The sequence below is a fragment of the Nerophis ophidion genome, linkage group LG05, assembly GCF_033978795.1.
Source record: "Nerophis ophidion isolate RoL-2023_Sa linkage group LG05, RoL_Noph_v1.0, whole genome shotgun sequence".
Taxonomy (NCBI): Eukaryota; Metazoa; Chordata; class Actinopteri; order Syngnathiformes; family Syngnathidae; genus Nerophis; species Nerophis ophidion.
Genome location: NC_084615.1, coordinates 48,150,097 through 48,169,111, shown reverse-complemented (window position 1 = coordinate 48,169,111; position 19,015 = coordinate 48,150,097). Strand labels below are relative to the sequence as shown.

General features: G+C 41.7%; 1 protein-coding gene across 1 annotated transcript in view; it reads right to left on the bottom strand.

Moving 5' to 3' along the window:
• Nucleotides 1-5,554: 5,554 nt before the first annotated feature.
• Nucleotides 5,555-19,015, bottom strand: part of ehd3 (EH-domain containing 3) — a 31,853-nt gene continuing 18,392 nt past the window's right edge. Inside the window, exons 4-8 of the mRNA XM_061901203.1 lie at nt 10,412-10,553; nt 10,126-10,225; nt 9,801-9,971; nt 8,506-8,670; nt 5,555-8,440 (exon numbers count right to left, since the gene is read on the bottom strand). Coding sequence (XP_061757187.1) covers nt 7,913-8,440; nt 8,506-8,670; nt 9,801-9,971; nt 10,126-10,225; nt 10,412-10,553 — 1,106 coding nt within the window. The 3' untranslated portion in view covers nt 5,555-7,912. The remainder of the gene's footprint in view (nt 8,441-8,505; nt 8,671-9,800; nt 9,972-10,125; nt 10,226-10,411; nt 10,554-19,015) is intronic.

The following is a 19,015-nucleotide window of genomic DNA, read 5'->3' as shown; positions in this document are numbered from 1 at the left end:
GGCTACATATTAGCTGCCACACCAAACAAAATAAAGTCATATATTATATTGTAGCGTTGAGGAGAAAACAAACAAACTCCGACGCTCTTTTCAGCTTTTATGGCCGGTTTTATGATAACAACGGGCCCAATTCCAAAAAGTATTTCCTCCGTGCACACACGTCTGCCTCCGGACTTCACTTGAAGACACACAACACTTGTTCATTCTCTGCCGCCACAGTGAGTTCACAGACCATGGGAAAAATGACTCCCATAATACACTAACATACACATTAACACCAGGCATATGTACAGAGTTGTCTGGAGAGGAGGCAGCGTGTCTGCGCTGTGGACATATTTTAATATAATCGAGATATACCCACAGACCACAATCTTCACAATTTAAGTTCAAACTGGCGGCTATTAATGAGAAAAAGACTCCCAGCAATGCAAAGTAAGTGTGACGTTACGTTCTCTGCAACTCGCTTTTCATCACAGACATGGCGCGACAGAAGTATCTAAACAAAGACTCTCAAACTCAAATTACCTGGGGGCCACTAGATGCAGTTTCTGGGTGAGGCTGGGCCGCAAGAAAGTATTTCTTAATAATATGTTGCATACTCCTCAGCATGTCTAGTTGTATAATGCCGTTTCATATTTTATTCCTTGTGCACCGCAACTTTCTCTGTGCAAATAAGACACGTCGGGCTGCCCCTGTGCTCAACAAAGAAATATTGCATGTCCCTTTTTTCATGGAATTGTCTTTGCACTTCACTAACCTTTCTCTCAACTGCAGGATTTGAAAAAGACATGTTTGGGGTTGTGGAATATATTTGTATTTAGCCGACGCACGAAGAATAATGTTATTTCCGCAAAGTGTGGCGTTCAGGTTTTCCTTCCTACAGCAACACGGCGGTCGGCGGATAATAGGAACAGGAACCAGACAAAATAAGAGCGCTCACAGGAACTAAAAACAGGAAATACTAAACACACACACAGAGGAAAAACTAAAACACAAACAAACTGTCAGTGGCAAGCCTGACAGTAGCCCCCCCATAACGGATACCAGACATTTTAGGAACCCTCTCCCTCCCTAGAAAAAAAACAAAAACAGTCCAAAGTCAAGGGAGGATGGAGGGAGGACAAGGCGGTGGGCAACCAGGCCAAATGTCCTCGCACGCAGCGGGGAAGAAAAGTCAAGTGGCGAAGGCAAATAGAATGCTGCTGCAATTTGCGAGGTGGTCGCCCATGAAACGACCACCTCTGTGGCCAACAAGAGTATGGTGGCACTCTCAGCTGGCCAATTGGACAGGATGATGGTGGCGCCCCCTGCTGCTGGCCCACCGGACAGGATGGTGGTGGCGCCCCCTGCTGCTGGCCCACCGGACAGGATGGTGTTGGTGCCCCTCGCTGCTGGCCCACCGGACAGGATGGTGGTGGCGCCCACTGCTGCTGGCCCACCGGACAGAATGGTGGTGGCACCCCCTACTGCTGGCTCACCGGTGAGGATGGTGGCGCCCCCTGCTGCTGGCCCACCGGAGAAGATGGTGGCGCACCCTGCTGCTGGCCCACCGGAATGCGTGGTGGCGTCTGCTGTCTGCTGGCCCACCGGAGTGCGTGGTGGAGTCTGCTGGCCCACCGGAATGCATGGTGGAGTCTGCTGGCCCACCAGAGTGCGTGGTGGAGTCTGCTGGCCCACCAAAGTGCGTGGTGGAGTCTGCTTCGCCCACCGGAGTGCGTGGTGGAGTCTGCTGGCCCACCAGAGTACGTGGTGGAGTTTGCTGCTCCACCGGAGTGCGTGGGGGCGTTTGCTGGCCCACCGGAGTGCGTGGTGGCGTCTGCCGGCCCACCGGAGATTATGGTGGCGTCTGTTACCGACCCACTCGAGATGATGGCGCCGTCTGTTGCAGACCCACTTGAGATGATGGCGCCGTAGTTTGCAGACCCACTGGGACAAGAAGTAACTGTGCCTCACCAGCTGCACAGCTACTCCTAGCCCCCCCTCCTCAAGGGACGGATCCCAGACGTCCCCCGAGAAGCCAACATAGGACAGGGATGGGTGGGAGGGATTGCAAAATGAGGCAAAGTGTTTCCTCGATTTGGCCATCGATTCTAAAGCTTTGTTAAGCCTCTCTGCCACAGACAACTCTGCGGGGTTCGAAATAGGCTGGATTATTCTGTCAGAGTTTTTTTGTGACGAACCCCAAGATGCAGAGATGGAGGCAGGCATGGAATGAGAAAACAGGATTTAATTTAAATACTAAGACAAAAACAAAGGGTACAAACAAAAAGCGCGCACGTGGGCGGATAAACAAAAAGGCTTAGCGTGGAAGTTAGCAGGTATCGAGCAGGAAACAGAAGTCGTACATGTAATATGAAAACAAACTTGGAAGCAGGGAACAAAAAACAGCAAGCTACAAACATCTAACGAAATATAGCTTACCGCTACGCTGCAAAGATACGACAAGAGCGACAAGAAGTGATTTGGACAATAATCCAGCACTGACTGGAGGAACAAAGCAGGTAAAATAGGAGTGGGCTGATTGACACCAGGTGTTGCCAGGTGCCATTCAGCCGCAGCTGGGGGGAAAACAGCGCACAGGGAAAAAAACAGGAAACAAACAAAATAAGAGCGCTGACAGGAACTAAAAACAGGAAATACTAAACACACACAGAGGAAAACTAAAACACAAACAATCAGTGGCAAGCCTGACAAACAGATATGTTTTCAATGTATATTCCCATTTTTTTTGCCTTTTTTTTAAAGAATATATGTATCATAGCAAATCATACAATGAAGTCATATCGACCATGCCCCTAACCACGCAAACAAAATAAAAATGTCTTACATTAGGATCATGTTCTGTCAGAGATGTTTTGTAATGTTGTTGTGTGATATTTGCACCTAAATAAATGCTAGTACATCAGTTTAAGAATATGGGGGATAAAGGGGTGGGGATTTTTTTGACTGGATGAAATATTGTTAAAATTATTTTAGTACAAGTTCTGGTCGAGTCCTCAATTACAGAATGATTAGCAGGCTCAATATTACATTGAATTAATTAATGGAGAAGGTTAAAACGTTGTAATGCAGCAATATGAAGCCCCCCCCCCACCCCTTTGAAAATCATCTGTCGAGGGTACACTTATTAATGATGAACAAATATATTTCGATTCATGTTGAGTTAACTATGACCAAAATGCGATTAATCACCAGTCAATATTTGAGTGGTTTGACAGCCCTAATACATACACATATAGATACACATTATTGTGTGATGGATGTGTGTCTTTAACACCAGGAAGTTAACATGAGAATAAAACACAGAAAAAAGCTACAAATTGATCACAGATCCAATACATAAACCACATGGAACATTTATAAAAATAATGTTTTATCACTTTTATGAATTGTCTCATTGGAAGTCATGAAAATAGTCTTCATCTGCTCCAGGGTCAAATTGGGGCTTCAATCAAACCATAATGGGCGTTTTGTTGAGTAAGACGTGGAATTCCAACTTTTATGGATGATTTTCAGATGTCTCCACGGAGAAACATGCAAACTTTTTTGTGCTCGTTATCATAAAGACATTAACGTAAGGAGGACAAAGATAGACTTCATTCTCTGGATTCTTTAGATATACTGTAACTGTATGTGTGTATGTTTGGATGTGGATGTGAGATGGTCAAGGTAAGACTGACAGGAACTGGCAAACAGGACCAGAACTTCCTGTGTCACAGGAGCAAGTGATTCATCTTCCCAGCTTATACATTCACAAACGCACGCACACACACACGCACGCACACACGCACACACGCACGCACGCGCACACACATACAACCGCATTCACTCAAACATGTACTGTACTTGTGTTTAAATTATATTCCTCACCACCCTTCTAATATCCATCCATTTCCTACCGCTTGTCCCTTTTTGGGGTTGAAAGGGGTTGCTGGAGCCTATCTCAGCTGCATTCGGGCAGAAGGCTGTGTACACCATGGACAAGTCACATCCTCATCACAGGGCCAACACAGATAGACAGACAACATTCATACACTAGGGCCAATCCGGTGTTGCCAAAGAACATATCCCAAGTGCATATATAACACCGAATAATTTTCTTTGAGCATTTCAACCCAAGGGAAATATGAGTCATCTGGCAATATATTCATACTTGCTACATATTCATTTACTGTCGTAAAAGTAAAAGTATATTCATCCATCCATTTTCTACCGCTTATCCCCTTTTGGGATTGCGGGGGGCGCTGGCGCCTGTCTCAGCTACAATCGGGCGGAAGTCAGGGTACACCCTGGACAAGTGGCCACCTCATCACAAGGCCAACACAGATAGACAGACAACATTCACACTCACATTCACACAGTAGGGCCAATTTAGTGTTGCCAATCAACCTATCCCCAGGTGCATGTCTTTGGAAGTGGGAGGAAACCGGAGTACCCGGCGGGAACCCACACATTCACGGGGAGAACATGCAAACTCCACACAGAAAGATCCCGAGCCAGGGATTGAACCCAGGACTGCAGGAGCTTCGTATTGTGAGGCAGACGCACTAACCCCTCTTCCACCGTGAAGCCAGTAAAAAAAATATATACATATGTGTGTGTATATATATATATATATATATTGTTACAACTTAAGAAAAAAACGTGGTTTCCACTTTATTGTGTGTGCTTAACTTCTTTTTACACTTTTAAAGGGGCGGCCCTCCCTTTACACAGATCACATACTCACATACTGTGCGCAGGGCTTCACAATCCTTGGGGGCCCCCTTTTTTTGAATAAGCACATGTAATATGTCAATGAATGAAGGACAGGGCGCTGTATATGACATTTTACTCCAAATGTATTCTTAGCCCCTTCCTGCTCCATCACCGATAAAAATATGAGTGAGTATTCTCATTGTGACATGCAGCCTTAGTGCTATTTTGGTAAAGCAGTATTACTTGGTGTGATCTCTGGTTGACGGTCAGGTTTGGATTGGTTTGTGTTCTATTTATGCTCAATTTGTTATTTTGCACCAAACAAACATTGAACAATTTATCTTTAAATGATTTGTTTTGGTACAAAACTTGCATCAAATTAAATTCAAACTTGATAATATAAAAACAGTTCAAATAAATAATTGTTTAAATAAAAATGCAATTCTGCTTCGGGCCCCAACTTAGCGAGGGGCGTCCCAGCACTTGTATGCCAATTAAGAGTGGTATAAATACATAGTTAGGACAAGTAGACATTTAAATTGTGGTTATCCTTTTATCCTACACTTGTGTATGTCGTTAAAATGTGTAACCCACCCTATGAAAAAAAAAATCAAAAAAAATCAATGAAGTCATATTGGTTGTGGCGTTGTCACATTAGCCATTGGCCTTGTACTGAGCAGCCAGGACAGAACAGTGCTTGTGTTTGCCTTCTGCTGCATTCAATATGTGAATGATACAATCATTTGTCTCCAAAAAATAATATAGTACTTGTATTGATTTAAGGAGCAATTTATTAACTAATTTTATAAATTCTTATAATTATTAAAAAAAAATAGACAAAACTTTTAGACATTGGTCCTGTTCATGATGCAGTTTATTGTACTGATGCAACAAAACCGTAAAACCCACAACACAACATGGACCTCAGGGCGCACACCCGAGCACACTTTACATTCACATTAAAGGAGACGCACAAATACATTATGATGTAATGCATCTTTGATGCATTACATCAGTGTTGCATGGAAATGATTAAAGTTTATTGTTTTACTAGCAGTATTATATTGCTTCAGTCATATATGTCTTATCACGCTAAATATTAGTTTTGCATTCTTAAATGTGTGTATACTGGCATATTAGGACAGTAATGCAATTTATTAGTACTGTATAATAATCCATCTATTAGTCTTAATAATCCATAAATGGTATTGAAAACAGAATTTAGCCAAAAAATTATTAGCACAATGCATCAAAGATAGGATGAGTGCACATTTTCACACATTTATACTTAATGATGGTCACAGTATCTCATAAACATGTTTATTCATTGACACAACATTTGAGACATTTCTCTTACATTTTACCATTCTTGCTGAACATTTGCAACACCTTTTAAAGCACTTCTTTTCCCACTGACTTTCCCCTCAGTCCCCTCCTAAATGTTTCTTTTCTCAAACTAATAAGCATGAAGTCATTGAACATTTTGAACACGTTTGAGGCTCTTTTTCTTCCACACTTGTGCTTAATCACCCTTCTCTCCCCTCTTAAATGTTACTCATATTAATAAGCAGGAGTTCAGTGGACTTTCAGAACACTTTTGAGGCTGTTCTTGTTTAAGGCCTCTGCTCACTAACCTTTTTGCCCCCTCTTAAATGTATTTTTCTCCCAAAACGAACAAGCAGGAAGCCAGTATTGACCATGAAACAAAAAAGGCAAGTGTGCTTGAGTGGTGTCAGGACACCAAAAATAATCCGCTATTTCTGAGAATAAGACTATTTAAACTCCCGCCCCTTGCCCCCCGCCCAAAAAGATTTGTCCCATCATCAAAACATTCTTCACATTGTTGCATGTTGTTCTCCTGCTTGCAATTTGCTATTTCCAGTGTTTCTTGTTAGTAGATAACTGCAGACTAGTTCAATAAAGCACACTTTCTTATACACACATTTCTTTTAAAGGTCCCATAATATTTAAAGTAAGACTGTAAACGTACAACAATAGTCAAGTGTGTTACTGTAGTCAGGAAGTAGTCTTTGCCATTAAGTTGAATGTGCATGCCTTGTTTTTGTTGGGTTTTACAACGTTGATAGTGTTTATACTGTAAGTATTGTACTTATTACACACCAGCTGTTTGATTGTGACGTGCATGTTAGTTGTAGTTCTCATTACAAAATTTGAAAAATTTAAAATCGCCATGTAAAATCACTAATGCTAATTGTTAGCATGGTAATGGCAAATCCAATGTATATTAGTGTTCAGCTAACGCTTAATCAAAAGTGAAACTTTCGAGTCCCTTCTTGCTCTGTTGGCATGTAATTTTGCAACATTATGCTACAAACAGGGCTGTTTGCTCGCCAACGTGATGTCACATGTAACAAAGAAATATAAATATTCTACCATTCAATTTGACGTAAACTGCATCTTGGTAGTACCGACCCATACCTATAAAAGTAACAAATTTGATACCCACCCTAAAAGTGATAAATGTCTTAAATCCCGTACAACATTACATTAAGGAGTGGGACACAAAAGCTAGCAACACTAGCACTGCTATGTGAGCTACATACTAACGTTATGCTTTAACATCATGCAAGGTTAGCATATTCGTTGAAGAAAAACAAAATGGTGAAATGTATAGTTCCCACACCTCTGACTGACTGATGGTTGGCAGATATTCATTTCAAGATGTTTAGTGAAGCCTGCAGAAGGTTGTTTTAAGACCATATTTTGAACATCACTTTTTCATAATAGAGGACCTTTTAAAAATAAAAAAAGTGTGCAAACAATACTTTTGCGTCGATTTGTCGTTGTACTATCACGATTGTGTTTTGGAGTTCAGACTTGAGATGGAACATATGTACTCTTTAGCCCCACCAAGTGGTTCAGATCAGTTCAGATTGGTATGTTACTTTTTGTAAATCTATTTGACAAACTTTGTAAAGGCAATAAAAGTAACTGATTGGTACTAAACCACTTTTTGGCACCTTTCTGTTTGGGGTACCAATGGTGATGATGGGTACCAAAAAACCTAACCTGGTTCTAGATGTACTCCATTGTTGTCCTTTGCTAACGTGCTATTCTCCTTTCACCAATCCAAACCACCCATTCCAAACGTATGAGCTGAACTGTACCAGGTGTAAACATGGCTTTGTTTTCATACAGTAGGTCTTCTTAGTGGTAATGCTAACTGCTAATGGGTATTTTATGGGGGCGATATTTACTCAGGTATTTTTCTCTTACAAGGAGGCACCAGGTGCGCTGGCAGCTCTGTGGGTAGTTCATGTCCCTCCAGCTTGACTTTAATCAGGTGATTGGCCAAAGCGAACTCTTCGTCGTCCAGCATCCCGTCCTTGTCGATGTCCGCCAGCTTCCAGATTTTTCCCAGCACCGTGTTGGGCAGCTTGGACTTGACCATCTCCCTCTTGGCGTTGGCGCCCGTCACCTTGCCATTGACGGGCGACAGCGTGTAGAAGATCTCGTCGTAGGCCGGCTTGTCACGCGCCACAACCCACTCAGCTTCATCGATACCCTCACCGGCTCCCTCGCCGTAGCCGTGGCCGAAGGGGCCGTTGAGGGTACCGTCGAAGGCGCCGCCCTTGACGACTGCATTGGGCCGCTGGTTCTCCTCCTGCCGCACCAGAATCATCAAACCTGCGATGTCGTGGGCCAGCATGTCGTCCACCGCCTCCAGGAGTTTGGACTTGAGAGGCTGGAACTTGGTGAGGTCCTGAGCTTGGAGTTGGTCCTGGAATAGAAGGAAACGCGTCACTGATGAAGTGATTACAACAACGGACATGAACGAGACCTGACCTGCATCTTCCTGAGGTTTGGAAAGTCTCCAGGTGATATCTGATGTTCCCTCTCGATGCGCTTGTAGATATCTCCCAGGCTGCCAATCAGCTCCTTCTTCTTGTTTTCTTTGCCGAACACGGACGGCATCTCTTTCTTCAGGGAGCTGATGATGTAGGCGTGCACCTGCATGGCGGCAATACGAGAGGCCAATCAGGACAACATGGGACATGCAGAACATTTTTACCGGCCACTTCGTTAAGTAAACCTTTATGACTTACATTTAGTTTGGTTTGTGTTTCATTGTTGAAATGTTTGTTGTCAAAAAATGTGGAAATTATATTTTATTAGTGTCTTACAGTTAACAAAAATACATGCATTAATATTAAATATTTGGATAAACAATTTGTATTTATCATTATTCAAATATTTAATGACTTGATATTGCTATGTAATTTTGTCAAACTGTATATAGCTCATATTTAATATATACTTTTTAAACAGTTTCTTAATTTTGGTTAATTATCTTTTTTAAATTAGGCATTCGCCAGCTGTCTGTAAATGTAAATGTTTTTAATATGTATTAACAAAAATTATGTATAAACCCAGTGTTTAAAATATTAGTCATTTAAGAGTATTTTATGTATTTAATATAAGACTCATGTAATAAATATTGAATTTGTTTATTCTTTTTTTTAAACAAATGTTCTAAATCAATTAAAAATATTAGTTGTATTTAATTAGACATACACCTGGGGATAGGTTGATTGGCAACACTAAATTGGCCCTAGTGTGTGAATGTGAGTGTGAATGTTGTCTATGTTGGCCCTGTAATGAGTTAGCGACTTGTCCAGGGTTTACTCTGCCTTCCGCCCAAATGCAGCTGAGATAGGCTTCAGCACCTCCCCGTGACCCCGAAAGGGACAAGCGATAGAAAATGGATGGATGGAATTGTATTTAAATATTAACACTATGGTATTATGAATGATTGGATTTGATGCATTTTATACAATTGTGCTTTAAAGTGTGCACTGTACTCTATAGTTAATGTATACTTATGTAGGCCCACGATCAGCTGTCAGACAGGAAGTGTGCTCTCCAGTCACTGAGTGAATGTGAACATCCTCCCTCAGGAAGGAAGAAATCATTGAGAAAAAGTCGTTATTAAAGTGACAAGGCTAACAGCTGGGTGGCAAGAGGAAATGTTTCTATCCTGGAAATGCCACGTGATGATGTTGATAAAAGTATTGGGGCACGTGGGCGTCACGTCAAAGTAAAGATGGATGGAGATAATGCAATAAACGTGTCAGCGTTACCTTGGCCAACCTGGCCCGCTTGATCAGGTCGTTAAGTTTCCTCAGCGCGGCGTTACGGGGCAGTGACTGAATGTCCTTAAAAAGATCTTGTTCTTCCGCCTCGAACAGCTTCCTGTTGTCGGGAATCAGCAGAGGATGCGACCAAAAGGATCCGATGTAGACGCGGATCACCTGCATGGAAGGACATTAAGTTGAGTACTTTGTGAACATTGTCAAGGCAAGCAAATAAATTGCGTTAAAAAGCTGCGCTGCGGTTATGTTTCTTCAAGGATGAGGTTGTCAGGTAGTCATGGTTGGTTGCATTGTGCCAGTTACTGCAGCTCACCTCGGGTGTGTTGACAATTTTTCCCAGCGACCACATGAGCGCACCGTACACTCGCATTAGCTGTTGGGTCTCGATCTGGTCCGCCTTGTTCAGCACGACCCTAAACACATTAGTTTCACAATAAAAACAGAATAATAATAATGATGATGCAGTAGTACTTCAGGATATGAGCTGTCTTTCGGCTAATTGTTATGCTTTAGGTTGCAATCCAAAAATTGGGTCACCAATGCTTTTCTTCAATTGGTGATGTTTTTGTTTTGTAAAAAAGGTCCAGTCTTGCAGTTACCTGATCTTGTCTTCGTGGTTCTTTAGGGCCTTGATCACTTCGGAGAACTCGTCGGAAATGTCCAGTTTGTGGGCATCGAACAGGAGTATGATCCTGTCCACGCGTTCTGCGAACCACTCCAGCACCGCCGCAAAGTCGTAGCCTGCGACGGGAGCGGAACATCTCTAACTGTTAGCATCATCAACGACAAAGACCTGCAGGGCAACATACTGTATAGTGGACACACCATGCAAAGTTAACTTTGTTAGCACAGGAGCGTCCATACATTTGAAACTAAGGGTTACTTTGATACATTTTGTACTTTAAAGTCTTACTATTTGACATCAGTTTAAATATTTTTTTTTTACAAAATGTGGAAGTAAAATATCATAAGCTTGTGTTTTTTAAGGATCCCTGCTTTCTTTTTTATATCACTCCTAAATCTCCTGATCGGTCAGCTTCGAGAGCTTCACGAAATGTCCGCCAGATCCTGTGAATTATGTCACGTCACAACTTTAGGAAGTTAGTTTATGACAACTTTTGGGGTGCAAAGAGTAAGTGTTTTTCAGATGCAAAATGTGTTTTTAAGCAGGTGTAAGGCAGTAATGGGAATATGTTTTTGTTTTTGGGAAGCTACTACTTCCTTACTCATGTTTAAGAGTTGTCCCGATCCAATATGGGTCCGACCTCAGCAAAAAAACAAACGTGTGCTTGCATGTTATGTGTGATATAAAGGCCGATTTCAGCAGTCCTGCAGCGCGTTTACTAGTGCATAGCTGGACAGCCAGTTAATGTCTAAATGTCATCCAAAAGGCACACAAAGTTGGTCTTTTCTTGTATTTTAGTCAAGTCGGTGAACAAACGGTAAACATGATAGCAGCTACTCAACAGCTAAGCACACACACTAGACATATGTAAGAAGTGTTTCCTTTATTTAACTATGCTGCGGACTAAAACAGCACATTTGTCAATACAAACAAGTATCAAATAATTGTAGTTGCATATTACTTACACATACAATGTCTACAAGGCTGAATCATGTTAGAATGTATCCAGTAACAAACATGTCCACATCATTCAACTTACTGCCTCATGAGCATAATTTCATGAATGACTACTAGATGTTACCAATTAACAATTACCATTCAAATTCAACTTAAAGGCAGCGTAAGTCAATTTCAGAGGCTGAATATTAAATAGGCTACCGTTTATCATACCTACCATTGTCTTCTGTCTGACTAAATTCACTTGATCAAACATTTTCTAACATAATTTCCACACTACAAAATTATAAAATTATTTATGGTTCCTGCTGATATCATATCGGATCAATATTGGTAACAGTCAATACTCAAGTTTCAAATATCATTTTGGGAGAGAAGAAGTTGTATCGGGACACCCCTACTCAAGGTGACTGCTCCTCTGCTCCTGCCAATTCATAGAAAAATGTTTAGTGAACAAAGCACCGTTCTTTTACAAATCTTTCAATATTCGTCCAATATCCAATCATTACTATCTGCTGGCAACCATTAGCCTGTAGCCTCTGAGATAAGGCGGGGGGTGGAGCAGACACACAAGCGTTGAACAATTGCAACAAAGTAGTCTTGGTCAGGGGAGCAAGGTACACAATTTGAGCATGTTAGCCAAAAGGAGAGGAATGCAGATTTTCCCTGTACGGAGAAAGGCAGCACCGGTCTGAAGGAAGCTACTCCCCCGCCACCGTGACCACCACTTCCCGAAGACAGCTGGCACTCCACTCGGCGACGGAAAGTTTCTGTGAGTATGGTTTCCTGCGCTTTGTGCACTTTACTCATGGATAGGTTGGCTTTGCTAGAGAGCCGTGTCCGCCAGTTAGAGCAGTGTAATTTCGTAACTTTAGATGTTGCGGACACATCTGCTAGCGTTAGCTGTAGTGAGCTAACTAGCCCAGCTTGTAGCAGCCCTAAGCGGCCTACAAGCTACGGTGTACCGGTTGAGACGCATAATAGATTTAGCCCTTTAGCTAGTCCTACACCCCAGTCTACCGGGCACCACACTTACGTCATAGGGGACTCCATCACCCGAAACATAAAGCTTAGCAAACCAGCCACAATTAAGTGTATTCCCGGGGGCAGAGCACCTGACATTGAAGCTAATCTTAGGGAGCTAACTCGCAACAGGCCTAGTAAACACGTACGACAGGCTAACCGCACCACTAATTATGCGAATATAGTAATACACGTTGGCTCCAATGACGTTAGGATGAGACAATCAGAAATTACAAAGAGAAACATAGCCAGGGCTTGTAATGTTCCTAGAAAGATGTCCAGGCATCGAGTAATTGTCTCTGGCCCCCTGCCTGGGAGAGGCAATGATGAGAGATATAGCAGATTAGTCTCTCTTAACAAGTGGCTGGATAGCTTCTGTAGACAACAGGGATTTACGTTTATTGATAATTGGCCCTCTTTCTGGGGCAAACCTGGCTTGCTGAGGAGAGACGGCCTTCACCCTAACCAGGAAGGCGCTATCCTCTTGTCTCGGATCATAGATTTCGCATTGAGCCACATTTGACTAACTGCACTAGAGCAAGCCCGGTCACAGGCAATTACAGAGCCTGCTAGCATGGGTATGGAGTCAGTTAAGTTAGAACTAGCCAGCACCAGGCTGCATGATCCCTGTACACATAGCAATTTTCGTAGAATAATACACAACTCACATAATGGTTTTTCTGCTATGACTATGACTACGTCAGAGTTAGACATGCGTTCTACTGAGGTGGCAAATTATGATGTGTTCAGTTTATCGCAGCACCAAGTAGACAATCTGAAAATTCCCGTCATATCAATTCCTAGATATGGTCGTAATTATTTTAAGTACACTGCGCATAATAAACGCAACATTATTAATATTGCTACTACGGATAATTTTATCAACTCCTTAAAACAGCCCACTACCTATAATATGGGCTTTCTAAACATCAGATCTTTGTCTCCCAAAACGTTATTAGTTAATGAGGTCATTAGAGACAACAACCTTAACGTCATCGGTCTTAGCGAAACCTGGCTTAAACCAGACGACTTTTTTGCGATAAATGAGGCATCCCCTCCTAACTATACGAATGCGCATATTGCCCGTCCCCTTAAAAGGGGAGTGGGGGTCGCACTAATATACAACGAAAACTTTAACTTTAGTCCTAACTTAAATAATAAATATAAATCGTTTGAGGTGCTTTCTATGAAGTCTGCCACACCGCTGCCTCTGTGCCTGGCTGTTATTTACCGCCCCCCAGGGCCCTATTCGGACTTTATTAGTGAATTCTCAGAGTTTGTTGCTGATCTAGTGCCGCACGCCGATAATATAATTATAATGGGGGACTTTAATATCCATAAGAATACCCCATTGGACCCACCGTGCGTGGCGCTCCAGACTATAATTGATAGCTGTGGTCTTACACAAATAATAAATGAACCGACGCATCGCAGCGGTAATACGATAGACCTAGTGCTTGTCAGAGGTATCACCGTTTCCAAAGTTATGATACTCCCGTATACTAAAGTAATGTCCGATCATTACCTTATAAAATTCGAAGTTCAGACTCATGTTCGGCAAGCTAATAATAATAACAACTGCTATAGCAGCCGCAACATTAATGCTGCCACAACGACGACTCTTGCTGACCTTCTGCCCTCGGTAATGGCACCATTCCCAAAGTATGTGGGCTCTATTGATAACCTCACTAACAACTTTAACAACGCCCTGCGCGAAACCATTGATAGTATAGCACCGCTGAAGTTAAAAAAGGCTCCAAAAAGGCGTACGCCATGGTTTACTGAAGAAACTAGAGCTCAGAAATTATTATGTAGAAAGCTGGAACGCAAATGGCGCACGACTAAACTTGAGGTGCAGCATCAAGCATGGAGTGATAGTTTAATAACTTATAAACGCATGCTTACCTTAGCTAAAACTAATTATTACTCAAATCTCATCCGCATTAATAAAAATGATCCAAAATTTTAGTTTAGTACAGTAGCATCGCTAACCCAACAAGGGACTCCTTCCAGTAGCTCCACCCATTCGGTAGATGACTTTATGAAGTTCTTTGATAAGAAAATTTAACTTATTAGAAAGGAGATTAAAGACAATGCGTCCCAGCTACAACTGGGTTATAGTAACACAGCTACGACTGTATATACGGCGGATACTGCAAATATCCAAAATAGTTTCTCTCGTTTTGATGAAATAACATTAGAAGAATTGTTACAACGTGTAAATGGAATAAAACAAACAACATGTTTACTTGACCCACTTCCTGGGAAACTTATCAAGGAGCTTTTTGTATTATTAGGTCCATCAGTGCTAAATATTATGAACTTATCACTTTCCTCGGGCACTGTTCCCCTAGCATTCAAAAAAGCGGTTATTCATCCTCTCCTTAAAAGACCTAACTTCGATCCTGACCTCATGGTAAACTACCGACCGGTGTCTCACCTTCCCTTTATTTCGAAAATCCTCGAAAAAATTGTTGCAGACCAGCTAAATGAACACTTAGCGTTTAACAATCTATGTGAAACCTTTCAATCCGGTTTCAGGGCAAATCACTCTACTGAGACAGCCCTCGCAAAATTGACTAATGATCTATTGCTAACGATGCGTCATCTATGTTGCTGCTCCTCGATCTTAGCGCTGCTTTCGATACCGTCGATCATAATATTTTATTAGAGCGTATCAAAACACGAATTGGTATGTCGGACTCAGCCCTGTCCTGGTTTGACTCTTATCTTACTGACAGGGTGCAGTGCGTCTCCCATAACAATGTGACCTCGGACTATGTTAAGGTAACGTGTGGAGTTCCCCAGGGTTCGGTCCTTGGCCCTGCACTCTTCAGCATCTACATGCTGCCGCTGGGTGACGTCATACGCAAATACGGTATTAGCTTTCACTGCTATGCTGATGACACCCAACTCTACATGCCCCTAAAGCTGACCAACACGCCGGACTGTAGTCAGTTGGAAGCGTGTCTTAATGAAATTAAACAATGGATGTCCGCTAATTTTTTGCAACTTAACGCCAAAAAAACGGAAATGCTGATTATCGGTCCTGCTAGACACCGACCTCTATTTAATATTACAACTTTAACATTTGACAACCAAATAATAAAACAAGGTGACTCGGTAAAAAATCTGGGTATTATCTTCGACCCAACTCTCTCCTTTGAGTCACACATTAAAAGCGTTACTAAAACGGCCTTCTTTCATCTCCGTAATATCGCTAAAATTCGCTCCATTTTGTCCACTAGAGACGCCGAGATCATTATCCATGCGTTTGTTACGTCTCGTCTCGATTACTGTAACGTATTATTTTCGGGTCTCCCCATGTCTAGCATTAAAAGATTACAGTTGGTACAAAATGCGGCTGCTAGACTTTTGACAAGAACAAGAAAGTTTGATCATATCACGCCTGTACTGGCTCACCTGCACTGGCTTCCTGTGCACTTAAGATGTGACTTTAAGGTTTTACTAATTACGTATAAAATACTACACGGTCTAGCTACATCCTATCTTGCCGATTGTATTGTACATATGTCCCGGCAAGAAATCTGCGTTCAAAAGACTCCGGCTTATTAGTGATTCCTAGAGCCCAAAAAAAGTCTGCGGGCTATAGAGCGTTTTCCGTTCGGGCTCCAGTACTCTAGAATGCCCTCCCGGTAACAGTTCGAGATGCTACCTCAGTAGAAGCATTTAAGTCTCACCTTACAACTCATCTGTATACTCTAGCCTTTAAATAGACCTCCTTTTTAGACCAGTTGATCTGCCGCTTCTTTTCTTTTTTCTCCTATGTCCCCCCCTCCCCTGTGGAGGGGGTCCGGTCCGATGACCATGGATGAAGTACTGGCTGTCCAGAGTCGAGACCCAGGATGGACCGCTCGTCGGGACCCAGGATGGACCGCTCGCCTGTGTATCGGTTGGGGACATCTCTACGCTGCTGATCCGCCTCCGCTTGAGATGGTTTCCTGTGGACGGGACTCTCGCTGCTGTCTTGGATCCGCTTTGAACTGAACTCTCGTGGCTGTGTTGGAGCCACTATGGATTGAACTTTCACAGTATAATGTTAGACCCGCTCGACATCCATTGCTTTCGGTCCCCTAGATGGGGGGGGTTGCCCACATCTGAGGTCCTCTCCAAGGTTTCTCATAGTCAGCATTGTCACTGGCGTCCCACTGGATGTGAATTCTCCCTGCCCACTGGGTGTGAGTTTTCTTTGCCCTTTTGTGGGTTCTTCCGAGAATGTTGTAGTCGTAATGATTGGTGCAGTCCTTTGAGACATTTGTGATTTGGGGCTATATAAATAAACGATTGATTGATTGATTGATGTTTAAAGCTATTAAAATATTATTATAGTTTCCCATATCGTTTTAGAAACACATTAAATGAGCGCAATATAACCCTTTCAAAGATGGTAAAAGCAATTCCGTGTCGTTTAATATATGTTAAGTTATCTCAACATATTAGCTTTGTGTTATAGATATATTTATAAATAGAGCTCATTAATAAGAGGGCCAATTAAAAAAACGCTGTCGGGCCGTACTTTAGACACCCTGTCTTAGTATATTGTCAAGTATCACATATGAAAGTGAGCTGCATGGTAGTACTAAGTAGTAGTAGTAGTTGTAGTCACAGCAACAGTAGTGTTAGTAATGCTTTTTTAAATGTTATTGCTGAGCTCCTTGTGCAAACCCACAAGGACCTTTTGGAGACCTTGATAGTTTTCATCAAGACTGCGAATTTGGTGGAGTAAATCTGCACATGGCATGACAAGAAAGGACAATTTTGCTGTTCATTTTTGAGAAGACCATGTGACAAGATTCTTCAAAAAAACAAAGTCCACAAATTCTTCAAGGCTAATTTATCACATTATTTAGCAGCACTTAGATGCCTGCTTTGATAGACAATACCTCCGTAAGGACATCTACGTAGGCAGCTATAGCCTGACAACACCTCCTCTGGACACACACAGAGGTACAAAATAAATGAACAGATAAATAACTGAACAGCACAATCACAACAAAAAAAACATGACAACATTTTATCATCCTGATTTTCCAGAAGTAATGTCAATTTAGTGCTACAGTGAACCCTTGTCTGATGCTGTTTTCCTGAGGGAACTCTCCTGAAGGAATCAATAAAGTACTATCTATCTAATTAGTTCCAGGCCTGATGGTGGTAAGTTCATTTGCACAAATTAGATTTTATTGATATTTATAGCTAAGGCATACAAAAATATGATTGTCTTTTAGCCCTTTCCATCTCTGTCACTATTACGAATATAATAGTAAATATCCCATAAAAATCACATTGTCCACTGTGGCATGCAGCATTACTGGCGCAGTGGGAGAGTGGCTGTGCGCAACCCGAGGGTCCCTGGTTCAAATCCCACCTAGTACCAACCTCGTCACGTCCGTTGTGTCCTGAGCAAGACACTTCACCCTTGCTCCTTATGGGTGCTGGTTGGCGCCTTGCATGGCAGCTCCCTCCGTCAGTATGTGAATGTGTGTGTGAATGGGTAAATGTGGAAGTAATGTCAAAGCGCTTTGAGTACCTTGAAGGTAGAAAAGCGCTATACAAGTACAACCCATTTATAGTCTTGTAAACAGTTGTACCGGTTTGATATCTGGTTAAAATTCTAATTAAATGTGGTATTTTGCACACACACACACTAAAAAAATAAATAAATGAAATAAATATACATGTATGTTTATATATATATATATATATATATATATATATATATATATATATATATATATTGAGCAATTTGTTTACCATTAAATTGTTTTACTACAAAACATGCATCAAATTAAAATTAAGCTTGAATTGAAACTGAATAAAACATTTTAAAGGAATAAAATAATAGAAGTTTAATGGGGGGGCTAAAGGGGGGAAAATACAATTTTGGTTAGGGCCAGGATTGGTCCTGGCTGAAATATTCTTCACTGCACTGTGAGAACTATGTGTTTATATGTCATATTCATATATGAAAACATGACACTTTCACATACAGCAGAAATTCTAGATGAACAAAGCGTAGGGAAAATGACCACACGTGTGTAGAAGAAGAATAGAACATTCAAAGATGGCGCCACAGTGAAATATCGCCGTTTTGGATTATCCTGCTGCTTTTGTTGGCGTCGGTCGTTGTTATGGCGATGCTGTGCTTTAACGTTGAGAATGCTGGTCAAAGTTGAGACTGAAAATATGCGCGGAATTTTTCTTTTTTTATCTCTGTTGCGTGTTTGTTCTCTTCTTGCAGTCTTTTTAATTTAAAATACAAAAACAATTATTGAACAAAAGCTACAATATCTAGCATTCCTTCTTTTTGGTTGAGCACCACATGAAGTAGTAGCACTTAATCACGAGGACACAAACATACAAAGTGCCTTCAAACTTTTGACTTCGACTGGCTTTGTGCTTTTTATCATTATTGTTTAATTGTTGTGTATGGCATTGTTGTCCTGTTGTTTGTCGATGTCACGTTCTTAAGTTTTTGCCATTGTTTGGCTACAATCTTGCATGTAATCTCTCCCAAAGTCAATTTCAAGAAAGCTACATATTTTTCCTTTATGAGTGAGTGTCTTTACCACTTTTAAGC